Source organism: Peromyscus californicus, unplaced genomic scaffold (assembly GCF_007827085.1).
Source record: "Peromyscus californicus insignis strain IS unplaced genomic scaffold, ASM782708v3 Scaffold_5__1_contigs__length_169319896, whole genome shotgun sequence".
NCBI lineage: Eukaryota > Metazoa > Chordata > Mammalia > Rodentia > Cricetidae > Peromyscus > Peromyscus californicus.
The window spans coordinates 44896307-44916078 of record NW_026294573.1 but is presented as its reverse complement, the minus strand read 5'-3'; the positions used below and the strand labels follow the sequence as shown (position 1 = coordinate 44916078).

At 51.5% G+C, this 19772-nt stretch overlaps 1 protein-coding gene across 1 annotated transcript in view; it reads right to left on the bottom strand.

Annotated features, from left to right (window-relative positions):
• Positions 1–19772, bottom strand: part of Acot11 (acyl-CoA thioesterase 11) — a 49415-nt gene that overhangs the window by 1088 nt on the left and 28555 nt on the right. The window contains exons 4-15 of the mRNA XM_052716483.1: positions 14523–14583; positions 13556–13654; positions 13063–13198; positions 10193–10346; positions 9016–9135; positions 7628–7772; positions 6551–6610; positions 5468–5530; positions 5083–5166; positions 4175–4305; positions 717–848; positions 28–154 (exon numbers count right to left, since the gene is read on the bottom strand). Coding sequence (XP_052572443.1) covers positions 28–154; positions 717–848; positions 4175–4305; positions 5083–5166; positions 5468–5530; positions 6551–6610; positions 7628–7772; positions 9016–9135; positions 10193–10346; positions 13063–13198; positions 13556–13654; positions 14523–14583 — 1312 coding nt within the window. The remainder of the gene's footprint in view (positions 1–27; positions 155–716; positions 849–4174; positions 4306–5082; positions 5167–5467; positions 5531–6550; positions 6611–7627; positions 7773–9015; positions 9136–10192; positions 10347–13062; positions 13199–13555; positions 13655–14522; positions 14584–19772) is intronic.

Here is a 19772-nt window from a genome sequence, read left to right as displayed (position 1 = left end):
AAGGGTAGAAGGGACACCAGGTCTCACCTTAGTCAACTGGTCCCCCTCACGCCACAAACAGAAGCCTGAGCAAAGAGTCTCTCCACGTTGATACTCCGGTGTCTCAGGGTGTGTGGGCAGTGTGACTGACCTCAGTGCAATGACGTAGGGGTCCCTGGAGGGGAGTCAGAGTGAGAAGGAGTCAGAGATCATCCACAGGAGAAGGTGGGGACCCTGTCTTTTTCCCAGGCCTGGATTTATTCCCTCAGGGCCAGCTGTACAGAAGGGCCATCTGAGTTAGCAGCACGAGGTTCAGGCCTCATGTGTCCCCATGGCTCTGTGTGCCTTGGGTTTTCATTCTTCTGGTCCTTGTCTCCAGAAAAAGAGATGCAGTCTATCCTGGCTGTACCCATGCTGCAGGTACCAGTCACAAGCTTCCAGGGGCAGAGGCTAAGGGATAGCCATGTGAAAGGTACCCTGTTTGCAGCCTTAAGTGCAGCACCCTCAGCCGCAAGCACCACGAACAGCCTTGCTTTTCAGGAGCAGAATAGGCCCTTGCTACCACAGTGAACCCCACACCCCCACACCACCACCCCTGGCAGCCTACAAACTGCTGGTGGGTTCTGAGTCCAACCACCAGTGGGCAGCAGAGCTCTGACTGCAAGTTGCTGCTCCTCCTGAAGAGGGAGATGAGGTCTCCCCACCCCTACTGCACCCCTCAGAAAGCAGACACTCACCCATTGTCACAAGGCTTCCGCCTGGAGGCCAGGATCACAAAGTCTTGGGGCTTGGTATTACCACTCAGGGCAGGGCTGACGACGTGGTAGATGGCGTCATCCTCATCCACCTGCTGCACTAGCTCCACACTCCTGTTGGGAGGCTGGAGTCAGGACCTGGGAGCCATGGCAGCTCTCAATGGGAGAATGGATCTGCCAGGACCCCGCAGGTTGTAGCCTTCTGAGATGCCCTGGAATGGGTTCCTCGCCTCTACACAGCTCAGCAGAGCCAGAAGAAGGAAGGATGGAGGCCCTCTAGGATGCATGCATGCATGAGTATATGCAAGTGCCCATGCATGTGTGCACACACACACATGCACACAACAGACACATAGTCATGCACACCAGGGCGGGTATACAGGTACATGTACACGTATGCATATACAGAGGAATACACAGGTATATGTAGACACACGCAAACACATAGGCACACAGACGTGTACTCAAGCAAATACACGCATACGAACTGAAAGTGTGGGTTGACAACTTGATAGAATCTAGAATCACCTGGGAGGTGGACCTCCACTCATGCCTGTAGGAGAAGCCTCTTGATTGTATTAATTGCTGTAGGAAGACCCATCTCAACTGTGGGTCGCGCCACTCCCTTGTCATAAAACGGAGAAAGTGAGCTGAGCGCCAGCGTGCACGGGTCCCGCTCTGTTTTGGTATTGTGGATGCAGTATGAACAACTGTGCCAAGCGTCTGCTACTTTGGCTTCCCCGCCATAATGGACTGTACCTTGAACCATGAGGCAGAATAAACCCGTTCTCTCTTAAGTTGCTTTGGTCAGGGTATTTTATCAGAACAACAGGAAGAAGAAACTCAGACACGTATAGGCACAGGAACACAAAGGCTACCTCTCAGCATATGCTCACACATGGGCACACGTGCACAGGCACACAGGTAGACGCCACTGAACATACAGCTCTGACCGTGGGTGCACACACCCCAGGGAGCTCTTAAAGGATCTGGTAGTTGTATGTACTATCTGGTGAGTCCCCAATGTGCGCCGGGTGCTGTACAACTGAGATCTCACTCGGTCTCCCTCCACAGCACCCCTATGCTGTGGGCATCTCAGTATCCTCACTAAAGAGAGGGACTGAGGCTGAGGAATAACCCACCCTGGGTGACAGCTCATGAGAAACCAGGGCTGGGGTGTTCAGCCTGGCTGGTGGCAGAGACATAACAAGCCCAGGCACACCCACATATATGTCCAGGTATACGACCATAGATTGACTGGTACCCAGACACACAAGGACAGTCACGTGAGGACACAGGACCACATTCCTCACCTCCCCCCTCCCCCCTCCCCTTCCCTCCTATCCTCTGCTGCACTCAGTGCTGGCTTGGAAGCAGGCTGGCTGTGCCAGGCTAGAGAAGTGTGCTGGGGCTCACTCATACCCTCAGGGAAGCTTGAGCTGGTCCGTACCAGCTCACCTTCTCCAGCTCCTTTACCTAGCCACCACCCACCACCCACCACCTCTCAGCTTTCTAGAACACACCAGCAGGCCCGGGTGACCCAGGCACAGCATTTTAAAGTGGCACAGTTCGTTCTCTCTCTCTCTCTCTCTCTCTCTCTCTCTCTCTCTCTCTCTCTCTCTCTCTCTCTCTCTCTTTCTCTCTCCCTCTTCCTCCTCTTCTTCTTTCTCTCACTCTCACTCACTTATTCTGTCTCTTGCTCTTGCTCTGTGTACGTTTGTGTATGTGCACATGCACACATAAGTATGAGTGTGAGTACAAGTATTCACTTAATGGTGCATTGTGAACATCAACAGCCTCAAGTATTGGTCATTGCTATTCACCTGTGTGTGCCTGGCTAACTGGCCCTGGAAGTTCCAGGGAGTCTCCTGTCTCTGTCTCACATCTGGAAGAAGAAGTACTGGGGTTGCGAACATGAATGGCATGCCCAGCTTTACATGGCTCCTGGAAGTTCAAATACAAGTTCTCATGCTCGTGGGCAAGTGCTTTATCCACCGAGCCCAGCACAACCATGGCTTCGAAGAAAACATAGATGAGAAGCCCAGAGAAGCTACAAGCTGTCTGCTGAGGGCAGACTCAGAAAGACGGAGCAGCCCGTCGTGGAAAGTCAGCCGCTGCTGAGACCCTCTTGAGTTCCCAAGTCCATCCAGCCTCCTAGGGAAGCACATGCAGGACGGGCTTAGTGAGTCACGGCATCGGCAGAACAGAAGATGACTTTGAGGATCTTGAACAAACGCCACTTTAAACGTTAACTTTTCCAACCCCATAAGTTGGCTCAGAAGGTAAGGCACTTTGCCAGTAAGCTGCTGATCTGAGTTCAATCCCCAGGACCTAAGAGTTGTCTTCTGACCTACACACACACACACACACACACACACACACACACACACACACACACACACACACACAAATAAATGCCATTTTTTAAAATGTAGGAGCTCAGCCGGGCAGTGGTGACGCATGCCTTTAATCCCAGCACTTGGTAGGTAGAGCCAGGTGGATCTCTGTGAGTTATGGAGTGAGTTCCAGGAAAGACGCAAAGCTACACAGAGAAACCTTGTCTCAAAAAACCTTAATTAATCAATTAATTAAAATAAAACGTAGGAGCTGGGGAGATGTCTCAGTGGTTAAGAACACTGACTGCCTTTTCAGAGGACCTGGGTTCGATTCCCAGCACCCACATAGTACCTCACAACCATCTGTAATTCCAGTCCCAGAGAATCTAATGCTTTCTTCCAGCCCCCTTGGGCCCCAGACACACATGTGGCACACAGACAAATATGCAGGCAAAATACCCTACCCAATGGGCGATGGTGGTGCACATGTTTAATGCCAGTACTTGGGCAGAGGCAGGTGGATCTCTGAGTTCGAGGCCAACCTGGTCTACAGAGTGAGTTCCAGGACCAGCCAGGATTACACAGAAACCTTGTCTTGAAAAACAAAAAACAAAACACCCATCCTCATAAAATGAATAAATAAAACTTTTTTTTTTTTTTCGAGACAGGGTTTCTCTGTGTAGCTTTGGAGTCTGTCCTGGAACTCACTCTGTAGACCAGGCTGGCCTCGAACTCACAGAGATCAGCCTGCCTCTGCCTTCCAAGTGCTGGGATTAAAGGTATGCACCATCACCGCCGAGCTATAAATAAAACTTTTTAAGAAGAGGGGAAAACAGAGACCCAGAAAAGAAATGACCTGACCAATGTTGCATAGCCATTTAGAATAGATACAGGACTTAAACTCAGGCCTCCATATCTAATTCCAGGCTCAGTCCCTTCCCTAGGGCCTCAACATGCCCATGACTTTGACTGCCACCTGACATATAACTATACCCTATGGTCAGACCCATCCCTGCAGAAGGCCATGGAACAAAGCATCATGGGGGATGCTTAGCATCAGCAGGCAATCCTTCCCCCCACTTTCGCCTAGCACTGGCCCCTCACCGGTAATGCTTGTCCCACTCTGGCCTCCGGCGCAGGTCCGAGAGCAGTGTAAAGACTTGGGCAGCGTCCACGTGCACCACCATCTCCAAGTGAAAGGACAGGAACTCCTCCTCCAGGATGTACAGGCGGACCTGCATAGCACAGAGGGTGGCCTCATTCTTGTACCACAGCCCCGGACTATGCTGCTGGTGGACGAGGTCTCCTAGAAGTCAGGGCTGCCACTGCCTGGAGAAGTGCTTGAACATCTCTGAGACTTAGTCACAACCCCGTGAAAATGGACCTCTGACAGCTCGATGCGGACAGACAGAAAACACCTCTTTAAGAAGCAGTAATCGGGGCTAGAGAGATGGCTCAAAGGTTAAAAGCACTGGCTTTTCTTCCAGAGGACCTGGGTTTGGTTCCCAGCACCCACACGGCAATTTATAAGCCCACCGCAGTCTGTAATTCCCGTCCCAGGGGATGTGACACCCTCGTCTGGCTTCCCCTCGGCATACATGTTGTGCACAGACACACATACAGCTTAAACACCCATACACCTCAAAATAGAGAAATAACTTTAAAAAAGAAAGGAAAAAGCAGCCACTGAGGCAACAGGTCTCCAGAGCCTGGCTTCATCCTATTCCCTAATGTTACAGGTAGGGATGTGACTTGTCAAGAGACAGGCAAGAGAGACAGAGCTCACACTGCCCACTGCCCCATCCCTGCAGAGACCTGCTGTGCCAAGGGAGAGTGGGAAGGAAAGGGCTGCGCAAAGCCATGGACTCAAGGGTGGGTAAACAGTGGCAGGCAGGACGAAAGGGGCTTCATGACCCCCCTGAATTGCTCTTTGAAGATCCCAATCTGATGCTTGCCACCAGCCAACCTTGGCCACTTGTAAGGGAGAGGAAGGTGGCAGGTGGATCAGTTACCTCACGGTTCTCCACAGACAGCACCCAGTTGTCCTTGGCCATAAGTGTCTTCAGAGAGGACACGTTGTAATAGCTCAGGTACACCTGGGAAGAGCACACCAACCAATGCTTCCTCCTCCCGCCCCAGGGGTCCCTGGGTAGGGCTGTGCTGATGTGGGGAAAGGGATCCAGGCTCCTTCAAGCCCTTCACACAGCCCTGAGCAGCCACAACCAGAGCCTCCACTCCCTCTTATAAAACAGGGGACACACACACGTCGTGTGTGAACCGCAATCAGGACAAAGCAAAGCGTTTCCCATGGTCCCAGACCTGTGACTGTCCCTCCAAAACCACTCTGGCCAAAGGAAAGGAAAGGGGCCCTGTGGGCTTTGAAACAAAGGGCTTTACCTGGTTGCTAGGATCCCAGGGGACAGACAGGGCCACTTCCGCCTGCTTACAGGACACAAGGTACTTCCTGAGAGGGAAGAGGACAGCCTGGGTCTCTCCGAGTCCACTGTTCTTAGCAAATATCATTGCCTACTGCATGTCAGGCCCGTGCTGAGCCCAGTGAGGTTGAAGACTCTCCCTGGCAGGGCGACGGGGTACACCGACACCCAGAAAACAGCATCGGGGAACACATGAGTTCAGCTAGCACCCTAGGCAGTTCCAAGGGGACCGGCAAGGGAAAAAGGACCAGGCTCAGGATCCCCTTCACCCACGCCTCAGTATTCTCTTTGGAATGGAATCCATGCCATCTCTGCCTCTGAGGGGCTTTGCAAGGAGCATGGGGCTTAGCATGTGATAAATGTCCCAGATATGCAGGCTTTTCTTATTAATACAGTGTGTGCGTCTGGATGCATCTACAACACTCTACAGGTTGTTGTTGCTTAAACTTTTTTATGATTTCTTTATTTTTATTTCATATGCAGGTGATTTGCCTGCATGTATGTCTGTATGAGGGCATTGGATCCCCATGGAACAGGAGTTACAGACAGTTGTGAGCTGCCATGTAGGTGCTGGGGGTTGAACTCAGGTCCTCTGGAAGAGCAGCCAGTGCTCTTAACCACTGAGCCATCTTTCCACCCCACTCTACTGTTTTATAAGGTACTTTACAGTGGACTCAGATTTACCAGGTTACATGGTTTGAGCCACTGGGTCTGTGCTCTAAGCCTCTCTGGGCTTTGTTTTAGTTCATTTGCTTTGGTTGAGACAGATCTCTCTATGTAGCCCAGGCTGACCTTGTGGCAATCCTCTACCTCATCCCCACCAAGTGCTGAGACTTGACCCTTTCATCAAACAGGCCAAACGGGCTTCAGACTCAATGGGATAAAAACAAGATTTAAAATCCCCCAGATCAAGCCAGGACCAACAGTAGATCTCACTCAACTGTGTGTCCCAAAGACAAGAGACCCAACTCTCTGTCCTCAGTGTCCTGGTGGATGGAAGAGCAGTAAGACGCTGAAGCACGTCCCTCCCCTTGCCCAGCCCCACTCGCCTGTCCAGGCGGATCTTCTTCCTGGCACTGGCCTCTCGGTATCGCCGTTCTCCCTCCTAGGAAGGAAGCAGGGACAGATTGTGATATAGGTGGGATGCCCAGCTAGCCCATAGCTCTGCCATCCCTGTCCTCCGGGGCCAGAGGACCCTGCAGTCTATAGAGAAGCCTAGATCTTGCTAGGGCAGTAGGGGTCAAAACGTCCTTCCTAGGAAAGTGCCAGGGCCCCAAGCTGTAGTTTAGCTCCCCATGGAGCCCTTGGTGACCTTGGGTACCCTGGCCCTCTTCTGTGCCTCAGTTTTCCCCAATGTAGAAGAGACGTGAAAAGACCTCACAGTGGTACCCAGAGCCACATTCACTGAGCACTCACGAGGCCCTCTTGAGGGCTCTGCTTGAGAGCACACCTGCTTTCTGTTCTACATTCCTAAGTTTATAATCTGTGATTCTCAGTTTATACAGGAGGAAACTGAGGCTCAGAGGATTGAATGGTTCCCAAGGTCATAGGAGTATGGGGTGGAGCCGGGATCAGAACTCACAAGACCAACTTCAGAACTCACCTCCTCTACAGCCTTCCCACAACTCAAAACCACAAAGACAGCAACTGGCCTCCAACAAGCCACAGACACAGAACCCAGACATCCATGTGCCCTTGCCCCTGTCCCCATAATGCTGACATCACAATTTCTCAAGGGCTGCAAGGCTTTGCAGGCAGTGGCTTCCCCACAGCCGCATCTTGGCAGGCAGAAGTTGCAGAACACTAACCACACAGATAAGGACTGAAACTCACAGAAATATGTGTCCAAGAATGTGTCAGAAGTGAGGCCCTATCAGCCTAGGGCTCCCAAGCCAGGGGTCTCTGCAACCCATGGGCTGTTCAGGTCCATGATCCCCCGACATCAGTCAGACCCCACGGTATGTTCCAGTTTTGGGAGGCAGAGCAGGTACCCAGTTTCATAGGGGAGTCCCTGAGTCATGACCAGGACACTCGGATCTGGTTGTACCTCAGTCAAGAGCCAGGGATGGGACTGTCACACACAGAGTGACAAAGTGAGGGAATTTGGGGATAGGGCACTTACCCCAGGCTGGGGACGAATCCAAGGCAGCTTCTGAGGCTGGTCATCTTTGTCCAGGACCACAAAGGTCATGAAGGCACTGTTGATATGCCGTCGCTGGGTCTCGGCCTCCTGGCGATAAGCTTCCACACACACGCCCACCTCCATGCTAAGGTCAAGAGAAGGATGGAGTCAAGTTCAACAGACCTTCCCCAAACCACGCCTTTCCACATCACACACTAACACACAAGTACACACACAGGCAGGCTGTTGCACATAAAGTGTGTACACACTCTCCTGCAGTTCTTCCAGCAACCGGACCCAAATCCCACTGGCCTTCAGAACCATGCATGTCCTCTTCGGTAATCTTACAGAGCACCTAGTGTGTGCGACACAGTGATGAATGAACCTGCCCAGCCAGACCTCAGGCTAACAGCCCAGGAAGTCAACAAAGCAAGAAAACAAAGACACCCCAAAGTCACCACGGGGCAGGTGAGATGGCTCAGCAGGAAAGGAGTTTGCCGCTAAGTCTGATGACCCAAGTTTGATCCCAGGGACCTACATAGTCAAAGATAGAAAACTGATTCCCACAAATTGTCTTCTGACTTCCACATGGGCACGCTCAGGTATCACACACACACACACACACACACACACACACACACACACACACACACACACCACTAAAAATAAATAAATGTAATTTCTTAAAAATTAAGTCATTGAAAATTACAAAGGAAGCTAGGCATGCTGGTGTGTGCTAGTAATGTCAGTACTAGGGATGCCAAGGCAGGAGGACTGACATGAGCTGAAGGTCAACCTTATACTACCAGCCCTGGGGATGCGGAGAAAGAGGTGTTAAATAACTTGGTCAAAGTCGCACAGCCTGTGAGCAGTGGAGAAAAACTTGAACCCAGGCTGCCCTGCTCCAGATCGCTCACCCTTGATGAGCACACAAGTTCTCAGAAATAGCCTTTACTTAAAGCCAGCTGTGGTGAGACTAGACATCAGAACTCATTCCAGGGTGAGAGGTTAGAATACCTGTTTTAGGACATGGGTAGGAAAGGATCGGGGAAACGTGAGCAAGAAGAGACCCTGTGACCTGTGCACCCCCAGATCTCGGTCATCCAGCCAAGCCAAAGGGAGATGGGGCACACAAGCACAGGGCAGCTTCCCAGCTGGCGGGAGGCACAGCACCTATGGAAAACCCCAATCCCGCCATTGGACAACAATGGGAGTCATAGACCATTCCAGAAGAGGGAATACTAGCTAAATTTGGGCCATGTGAACACTCAGCAATTCAGACCTCGTCTGCTGGGGAAAGGCTTGGCAGGTCTGCATTAGGTAGTTTCTAGCATCAGGAAGAACCCTCGATGCTTCGTGGCCCAGTTCCACCCGTCCCGACCCCTCACCTATGCTTGAAGGCGTTATTTACGATGGCCTTGAGCACCAGACGGTCCCCCACCTGTGACGGGCCTCGGAAATGGAACATCTCAATGGCCTTGAGTGTAGGGTGGGCATGACAGAGCCGGCTGGGAGGAAGAAGAGGGAGAGAGACAGAAGACGTGGTCGATACTGCATCAGGGTGCTTGGGCTAGCCTTCTCCAGTCCTTAGCCCCTAACCCATCCTGGACCTGGTCCTCTGCCCCAGTCCAGGGATGATTCTGCTCCGTGCACAGCACTAAAGCTGCTTCCAGCTTAGCATGCTGACGCCACGGTGCAGGGCTAGAAAGGAGCTGAATTTGAGGCCAGAAGAAAGCAAGCGAGAGTATGACCTGAGGCAAGCCCCTTCCCCTACTTCCCTTGGCATTTGCCTCAGTGTCTATGTCCCCTGAGACCTCGAGGCCCACCCCTCCTGAAAAGCTTCTTGTCACTAGAGACCCCAGTGAGGTGCTCCTCCACCAGGAAGCCTCCCCTGGTCATCCAGGTCCTGGATTTCTCAAGTCTCACACTCACAGGCAGGCTTCTCAAATCTTATTGCTTAGACACTATCTCGAACTTACCTTCAGAGAAGAGGTGTCCTGAGCTGGGCTCTAAGAATGGAAACTAGCCTAGTGGAGGAAGGTGGCTTAGGGGAGGGCTGAGGGGACAGCAAAGACAAAGCCATGGAGGCACAGGGGTGTGGACAATGACCACTGGTTATCACAACTACCTTTTTCAATCCCTGACAACTGAGTGCCATGAACTCCAGTCCACTAGAAAGAGGGACTGGTCCATGGTGGCGTTACGGTGGGGCTGGGCAGTGTGCTGAATGGTGGGAAGTCACACAGGAGCAAAATGAGGGGCTGGAAAAGTTGTGGGAGGGGGGCAGAGCCTGAAGGAGCGGTTACCAGCTGGAGTGCAGGCAGAGCCAGACCCAGGGAGGCTTCCGAGTCAGTCCGGTGGGGAGATTCCCAGTGGCTACAAGGAATGTGGCCGTGGGTGGGGAGAAGGCCCGGCCAGCTCACAGAAATGGTGTGGAAAACCAGGGTTATCCTCACAGAACACCCACGCTTCTGGAGCCTTGAGTACCGACATAGTAAGGATTTCTCTTGCCAAGGAAACAACCTCTGAAGGAAACAGAGAAGACACAAAGAACAGCTGTCTCACCTGGCTGCAATGGTGGCCACGTTCTCCATCCAGGCCATGATCTGGCCCCCAAAGGTATTGCCCTGATGGTTGGCATGAGGAGGCAACACCAGTTCCACGCTCTCCACTCGGGTCCTCTCGGCTGGCACCATATTGCTGCAATCCTTGTCTAGATCTGGTCAGGCAGGGAGATAAGAAGATCCCTAAGGACAGACTGTCCGCGGCAGCCCCAAGACACGGACCCCCACCAAGAGATCACAAGGCCTAGAATGGCCCTGGGTAAAGAATGGAAGGGCATGGCGGGAGGGACATAAGCCTGCCACAGGGCAGCAGACAGAGCACGGCTGTGAGATGAGGCACACCTGAGCCAACCCCTGCCCCACCCAACACAGGCTGTGTGACCGCAGATACATCAAGCAAACTGCTGGATCTCAGACACACATCTGTAAGGAGCAAGTGTCAGCCTCAGCCGGACGGGACTGGGTGTCAGTGAGGGATGGTTATGGCTGTCATGTGCTCAGCTCACAGTCAGTGACTGCACTTTCAGGACGGTCCTTGCTGCCTACTACCCTGACCAGTCCCTGTTCCTTGCACGAGTGGCATTAAGACACCCAGGGCAGGAGAAGCTAATGAGCAAATAGGGCCTCAGGGGTTCAGGAAGCTGATGCCAACGTGGCCAATTGAAGCAAGGTGCTGTCACGTGTTTCCAGAATCCTGAGAGAGTCCTCTGCACAGCACCCAGCAAAGAGACAACCTTCACTTGGGTGAAAGGCCTGGTGGGATGTCCCAGGAAAGGCAGGACAGGGAAGCAGAAGCTGAGAATGACGTAAGCCCAAGATTGGAGTAGGTGCTGGCAGATGCCAAGGCCTTTGGGTAAGCTTAGGGGAGGACACGGGACCTGGGGCTCAATCATTAGCCTGTGAGGCTTGGATGCCAGGCAGAGGTATCTAGACTGACCCTTGGAGGCAGGCTGTCGGGATAGCAGGGGTTTGGGAGGGTTGTGACGGAATGGACAGATCCATAGGACCAAACCAACTGGAAGAGCTGTTTCCTCTAGCATCCCCCAAGCCCAGCACAACGGGGCTTAGGGAACTCAGAGCTCAGTATGCAGTCCACCAGTTCCATATGCTTGCTCCCCATTTTGGCAAAGAACAATTACCCGGTTTGTGGGTTTTGTTGTTTTCAGTGGTGGGACTTGAACACAGGGCCATGTGCATGTTAGTCAAATACTCTACCAGAACCTCTGTGTGTTTTATTTGTTTTTTAGACAAGGACTCTCCTTGTAGGTCTGACTGGGCTAGAAGTCAATATATAGAACAGGCTGACCTTAAGCTTGTGGTGATCCTCCTGCCTCTGCCTCCTAAGTGCTGAGATTATAGGGATGTGACACCTTGTCTGGCTCTTTTTTTGGTTTGGTTTTGTTAATTTATTATTATTGTGATGATGATGATGATGATGATGTGGGGGGGTGCTTTTTGCCACAGAGTGCATTTGAAAGCCAAAGGACAATGTTGTGAGGTCGGCTCTCTCCTTTCACCTTTAAGTAGGTTCTGGGAGTTGAACCCGGGTTGTCAAGCTTGCACAGCAAGTTTCTTTATGTGCCGAGCCATCTCACAGATCCTCTCTTGGGGTCTTTGAGTGGGATCTTAACCTGCAGCCCAGACTTGCCTGAAACTCATTATAGAGCTCAGGAACAGACTCATAGCATGTTCCTGCCTCAAGCCTTCCAAGTGCTAGAATTACAGGAATAAGTCACCACACCAGGTGTTCCTGCAGGTATTTTGAGGGGAGGGAGGTGTTGAGGGGATAAGATGGGGTTTCATGTGGTGCAGGCTGGTCTTGAACTCCTGATCCTGCTGCCTCAGCCTCCTTCCTGTGTCATGTCCCTGTTGGAATTGCCAGTATGAGCCACTATGCTCAGCCAACACTCAGTTTTTGTTTGTTTGTTTGTTTTGAGACAGGATCTCACTACATATCCCAGGGTGGCCTTGAACCTCATACGTCGTCAAGGCTGGCCTCTAACCATGATCCTCCTGCCTCAGTCTCCACAATGCTAAGATTACTGGTATGTGTCACTTGACTCAGCTGAATAACTTCTTATTTGTCTGAAATTGGCCCTTTCGACTTTAGTATCAAGGAAGACCTCACATAAACCAGGGAGATGGATAAGAACCCGAGGTTCCTGTTTCTACCCCCAGGGCCTTCCCCCTCTGTAGAACACCTTCCTCACCTCGCCACCTGCCAAAATCCCACCCAGTCCAAGGCAGATCATCCCATACCAGCAGAGAACAATCATCAAGAGAGATTTTTATAAAGAAAAAAATCAACATCAACATACAGAACAATGTGTCCTATGTGTTCCCTTAGGGCTGAAAACAGGGACTAAATAACACACACGTGACAGGAAGCACCCCTAGAAAGATATTCAAAACCAGGTAGCAGTCTTTGCCTCAAGGGAGATGACCTGGGCTCTGGGATGGAGGGAGCCTTGCTTCTCATCTTTTTATTTTTCTTGGGGGGAAAAGAAAACACACACACCTGTACACAGACACTTTTTAAAATTCCTATGTCTTCAAAGCCTAGCCCAACACTACCTTCCCACACTATCATCCCACACATCTCCAGAGGCCCGAACGCATTGTGTGTGATGGGGATTCCAACAGGACCCACCCACTCCATCTCCACTGCTTCTGGGCTGTGAGGCAACGGCCCCAGCATCTGCTTTCCCTGGAAGAGATCTTGAGGACAAGGAGGCCAGAGGAGCCTTAGGCCACCAGGGACAGAGGTTCATAGGGGATCTCTTCCTCCTTCCACTCAAAGGGAGTTCGAGGACACCAGCTGTCCTCCTGCATACAACCCAGCTCCCATATTGTGCACATAGCCACACTCACCATCCTGGATGGCACAGTGGCTCAGGAGGTCCTTGATGGTGTCTGCATAGACCAGCCGCATGCGCCGGCGCTCGGCTGCCACCCCGTGCTCCGTCTTCTCCTCCTCTGTCAACGGTATGACCTGTTTCAGCTTCACCTGTTGGCCAAGAGACAGGGGGGACAAGTTTCCTAAGAGCGCAGTGGCCTGATGCCTGAAGCTGGTACCTAATGGGTCTGGGCTGCTGGGGAGTCGGGGGGTGGGGGGGGGGGCAGGGAGCACTCCAGAGATCTCTCTCCTCTGTGCCCACCTTCCTGTCCCCATTGTAAGCCAGCAGGGCATATCTTGGACAAAGGCCCAGAAAATAGAGGGATCTGTTCAGAACACAGTGTTCCGAAGATTCCTCCTGTTTAAATGTGCAGGAAGAGATGGGGAAGGGGGGAGGAGGTACCTGGGTAGGATCGTCCCACTCGGGGGTATGGCGGGTATAACTGGGCAGCTGGGACAGCCGTCTACCTTGGAGAGCTCCCGGTGGGCCACAAAGGTGGCCAGGGCCTTGCACACATTCCACTGCTTCTCAGAGCACAGGTCCTCAGAGACCACCTGGATGCCCACCTAGAGAGGGGGAGGGGCATGGGGGAGGGCGGAAAGGACGCTGAGTAATCAAGACCTGCAGCTTGGTGAGACTAAAGAGCCACCAGGCTGGGCCTCTGGAGTTTCTCTGTCACCTATCAGGTGTGGAACACCAGTTAGTTCTGACCTTCCCCTGGTTCCCTGGAAAACCTTGGGCAATTCACTTGCCTTCTCTGAGTCTGTTTCCTCGTCTATAGAATGGGCGTGGTCACAGCTACCCTGGAGGGATTACTGAAAGGGTTAAATATTGTTAATACTGAAAGGACAGATTTGTGGGATGCCTGGGGAGTAACTGGGCATCTGTATGCTGCCTAGAAACATGGTCGGGACCCTATTACCCCAGACTCTGAGGCTCTCAGGAATTAATGGCTTACTAGGTGACGTTGCAGAACCTAAATAAAGCCTGGGAGAAGAAATGAAGTCCTTAGTTGCTCACAAAGCCTGTACATCATCTCACCACCCTCCCACTAAACCTTCAGTGCCCTGAGAGCAGGAGCCATGGGCCCATTGTACAGATGTGGGGACAGAGGCCACTGAGGTGAGCTAACAGGCAAAAGCCCAGGCTCGCCCATTGCAGCACCACGACCAGATACAGCACTGCCTTCCCCAAACCTTCATCACCTGCTACTGAATGTGCCTGGCCAGGAGTGGAAGCTGTGAACAAGCCCGCTCCCCTTCCTGGCCTCCATGTACCCTCCTGCGCTATGGGATGTTAGCAAAAAAAGCCTTCCAGTCCTCCTCCCCCAGCCAGCCATTTTGGAACTCTAGTCAGGGTCCTACAGTGTGAGGGGTCTTGGGTTGAGTGGAACGGAAGGGCCATCCCACCCCCAGCAGGGCCAGCCACACACACCTCCATGCTGGAATTGAAGGCCCGGTTCACCTTGGCCTTGATATTCACCACTTGGCCGACACTGAGGAGAGGAAATCAGGGTGAGGACTGGGGCCTCAGACGCCCAGCACCTCAGAGATGGGGGTTAACAAAAGCCCTTCAGGACTCCCAGAACATATTCACGTCTGCAATGTCACCAAGCCGGAGGACAACAGGAGCACTCCCCACAGGTGGAGACGTCAGAGCTTCCAGAGCGCCTGATTTTACGCTTCTCGATTCTTCCTGCCCCACTGTCCAGGAGCTATGTGGTCTCTTTTTGCCCTACAGTCCCCTCCCTGGGACAGCCCCCCTACCCCTACAGTGTCCAGAGCTCACCTTCCAACACTCCTCCTGGAGTGTGACCTCTGCCTCCCCAGCCCTTAAACCGCACTGGACCAAAGCCCCTGGCTTTTGCTCTCTCTTCCATTTCATGTCTGTGGTTCTGAAAGCCAGGGCCTGTGCGGAGCAGCCGCAGGCTCAACTGTGAGTCACATCCCAACCCAGGGAGCATACGTTTTGCTCACCCACCAACACACCAAGCACACGCAGCAGGGTGAGACCTCCATAAACAGTGGCCGACTGAGTTAACACATCCACATTTACCAAATGCTTGCCAAGTGCCAATGGTGGGAAAGAGGAGTGGACAGGGAAATGGGACACTTCAAGGTGCTATGTGTGCATTTCCACATTTGAATCTCAAACTTGGAGACGGGTTTAGAGGGGGCTGAACATCAGAGAGGTTAGGTCATCTGTCCAAGGTCACCCAGCTAACAAGGTCTCCCAACTAACGCCAAACAGGGCCAGGATTCTAGACAGGCTGTGTTGACTGAACCAGTCCAGTTCTTCCCAGCTGTAGCCTGTCCTGGGAATGTTTCACATGTCGACATAAATCTCTGGGGAGCCACCTAGCCTGCCCTGTGCCTGACTAGAGGCAGCAGAGCATGCCCAGCTGATGGGCTATGGGGATGGAGAGGGCAAAAGGCTGGAAAGCTGGCCCGTTCAATCACTGTGACCTCAAGAAGTCCTTTTACCTCTCTTCACCTTGGCTCATGAACAGGCGGAGTGCACTGTCCCCTACCAAAGCCAAGCGGCATGCCAGTCACAAGGCCATAGTGTGGCCACACAAGACTAGGTTGGTCATGTTCTGCTTCAACTGTCATACCACCATTTGGTGACCTGGGGTAAGTCACCTCACTTCTCTGAGCCCGCCTCCTTGTATGTACAGCTCTGGGAATGCAGCGGGACTGCCTATGCCTCCAAGGCCCAGTGAGAGGTAGGGTGACTCAACCCAGCACCCAGCTGGTCAGTTCAGGGGCTCCGTGAGTGACTTCTGCTCACAGTGCTGGAAAGTCATCTCTGTTAATGTTTTCAGCAATACTGACACTCGGGCAGGAGAGTGTCATCTGCAAAATGTGTTTTTACATGCCTTTACCCACGTATAGATAAAGCAAGGCAGCAAGGCGGCAGCAACTGTCGGATCCTAGCAACAGTGGCATGCCCTAATATCCATGTGCTTGGAAATTTTCACGATCGGAAGTTAGGAAAGAGCCGGGCAGTGGTGGCGCACACCTTTAATCCCAGCACTCGGGAGGCAGAGGCAGGCAGATCTCTGTGAGTTCAAGGCCAGCCTGGTCTACAAAGCAAATTCCAGGACAGCCAGGACCACACAGAGAAATCCTGTCTCAGAAAAAGGTAAAAGTGAAAAGAGAGAGCTGGAATAATGGCGCAGTGGTTAAGAGCACTGGCTGCTCTTGCACAGGACCCAGGTTCAATTCCAGCACCTACAGGGCAGCTCACAACCACCTGTAACTCCAGTTCCAGGGAATCTGTCACCCTCTTCTGGCCTCTGTGAACACTGCACACATGTTGTGCACAGACATACAGGCAGGCAAAACACCCATACACATAAAGTTAATTAGAAGTTTAAAAAGGAGCCAGGCGGTGGTGGCACACGCCTTTAATCCCAACACTTGGGAGGCAGAGGCAGGCGGATCTCTGTGAGTTCGAGGCCAGCCTGGGCTACCAAGTGAGTTCCAGGAAAAGGCGCAAAGCTACACAGAGAAACCCTGTCTCAAAAAACAAAAAAACAAAAAAAAAAAAAAAAAAGAAGTTTAAAAAGGATGCACATCTTTAATCTCAGCAATTAGGAGGCAGAGCCGGGCAAATCTCTGTGAGTTCAAGACCAGCCTAGTCTACAGAGCGAGATCCAGGACAGGCACCAAAACTACACAGAGAAACCCTGTCTCAAAAAAAAAAAAAAGTTTAAAAAGAGATAAATAACTTCAAAGTTTCTAGTATTTGTGGAAGCATGTTGTTATAATTGATCAATTTTATTATAAGTTCCCCTCTTCTCCTTCACCTCAATACTGGAGATTGAACCTAGGGCCTCAGGCAAGTGTTCTACCACTAAACTGAATCCCCAGCTTCCTTTTTACTTCAGTTTTAAGACAGGATCTCACTAAGATGCCCAGACTGGCCTTGAACTTACTCTGTAGCTCATGCTGGTCTTGAATTCAAGATCAATTCATGATCCCCCCACTCTAGGTTCCAGCATAGCTGGGGTTATAGGCTTGTGCCACCAGGCCGGGCACAGCCTTTCATGGTTAAACCCTGACTTACCTAATTTTGAACTCAGCTTCATCATGGCTTTGTACCTATAGGAGACATCACAGTATGTGTAGGGATTGATGCCAGTCAGGGTTACAGGCACCCGTGGGGGATCTGGGGATAGATTCCCCAAGGGATTAGGGGATTGGTGATTTAAAGCTGACTTATCTTTCTGTGGTGCTAGAAGGTGCTAGAAGAGGTCTGAGAGGGCTGAAGAGGGCTGGATGGTTAACAGCACCCACGTCCAGTGGCTCACAACCACCTATAAACTCAGCTCCAGGAATCTAATCCTTCTGGTCTCCACCGGCATCTTACACACACACACACACACACACACACACACACACACACACACACACACACGCTCAGTTGATTTGCAAACTGGTGGAGAGAAATAATTGACCATTTTTCAGGTATGGTAGTCATGTGAAAGTTGTTTAAAATTAGTTCTTAGTCCTTACAGATATGTTCGAAAATAGTTTGCTTTGTCTTGTATTGTTTGGGACAGGGTCTCATTATGTACCCCAGGCTGACCATGAACTCATGATTCTCCTGCCTCATCTCCTGAGTAGTGGTATTATTACAGGTGTGGGGGATCCCTTAACATGTTTTTGGTAATTTTTATTTAATTAAATTAGTATATTTATTTGGAGGTTATGTTTGAAACAGGGTTTTATTATGTTATATAAACCAAGTCGGCTTTTAATCACACAATGCCCCTGTCTCAGCCTCCCAAATGCTAAGACTATAGATGCGTACCACCATGCCTGGCTTGAAATATTTTTAAATGACAAAAACCAAAAGAAACAAATGGAAACCTGCAACTGTCCTCAGGTGCTGCCAGGCCTAGTCTGGCCATCAGCATGTTCTAGGCTCTCTACAGCGTGCCCTTCTCCTGTACCCCTCTGCCCAGACTCACTGTCACCTTCTGGTTCCTGCAGCAGGTTCACCCCCCACATATGCACCCTAGCCCTCCCCATGCTTTCCAATGAAGAGAACCCAAATCAGCAGTGGGGTCCAGAGCAGACCCAGATGTAGTGGATAGCCATTCCAGCTTTGATCTGAAAGTTCCAACCCCCACTGAGGCTTCGGTAACTGTCACACCTACAAGGTGGGGCTGAGAGAGGACCCTGAAGACCCAAGATCCAGATGCACCGGCTCTCTTGGTTCCTGGACCCTGGATGCTGGAGGTAGACCGAGCAGAGTTCTCCAGAGAACACTGCCAGACTGTGCTACACCTCTCCCAGACCCTGTTACCTATCCCTTCACTTGTAAGTTACCCCACAAAATAAACCTGCCCTTTCAACTATGTGGAGTGGCCTACCCAGATCCGGTGTCCTAGCCTCCAGAGCACAATGCTCCCTGTCCTCCAGCCAGCTAAGACCACTCCAGGAATTCCTCTTGACAACCTGCCCTGATGCCCTGCCCCCAAACCCATGAAATGCACTGATAAAAAGAAAGGGCCCTAGGGCCAGATTGCCACCTGAGAGTGAATCCTGGGTCCTCCACCTGCTGTGTGGCCTGAACAAGTTACCTCACTTCTCTGTAAAATGAGGATACTAACAACACAAACCTCATACTGTAGCCCTCATTATTAAATATGTTAACACATTAAGAAGGCATTCTAAGCAATATATTGATAAAATAGAAATGTAAGATGTTGATAAGAGGGAACTGAGCTGGAGCACATGGGCACTTAGTACCACCTTTTCAGGGATAAAGCTTTTCTGTCGAGCTGAAACTGTCTGTCAAGCTGGTCCAAGCTGGGTTGGCTCCCCAGAACTAAGGGATAAATAGCAAAGTATGACAAAGCAACACTTTACCAGATCTCATTGTCACTGGAGGACTTGCTGCTTTTCTGTCATGGTGGTGGTGGGGCTCGAACCCAGGGCTCCTTCATGCTGAACACATGCTCTGAGCCATACTTCAAGCCTCAGCTTCCCACTACAAATGCAAATGACATTTCTCCAGCTGTCCCTCCGCAGACTGGGTAGTCCTGGGCTTAAGGATTGTATTCTGGTCGTTTGTGTCCCCAAACCCAGCATGACACCAATCCACAAAGGCTCTTAACTATCTTAACTAGTGGCTCAACTGTGGCTGTGATGAAACACCATGACCAAAAAGCAACTTGGGAGGAAACAGTTTATTTCACTCCTACATCACAGTTCATCATCTAAGGCAGAAATCTGGGGACAGGAACTGAAGCAGAGACCATGGAGGATGCCACTTCCTGGCTTGTTCCCCATGGCTTACTCAGCCAGCTTTCTTCTACAGCCTAGGACCACCTGCCCAGAGTGCCACTACACACAGTGGGCCCTCCCACATCCATTGTTAATTGAGGAACTGTCCCACAGGCTTGCCCATCTGATGGGAGCACTTTCTCACCTGAGGTCCGTTCTTCTGGGTCAAGCTGACGTAAAGCCAGCACATTAACTAATACTGAGTGTGTAGTGAACAGGTGACTGACTTCAGTACAGGAACTGACCAAACATCCTCCTTATCCGTCCACACAGGGTGCCAGGCAAGCCCTGAAGAAGCGCCTGATATCCTGTGGACAGACAGGATCTCTAGGAGTAGCCCAGGAGCAAGAGCTCTCTGTGAGACCTGTCCTGGGCCTGGGCCAAG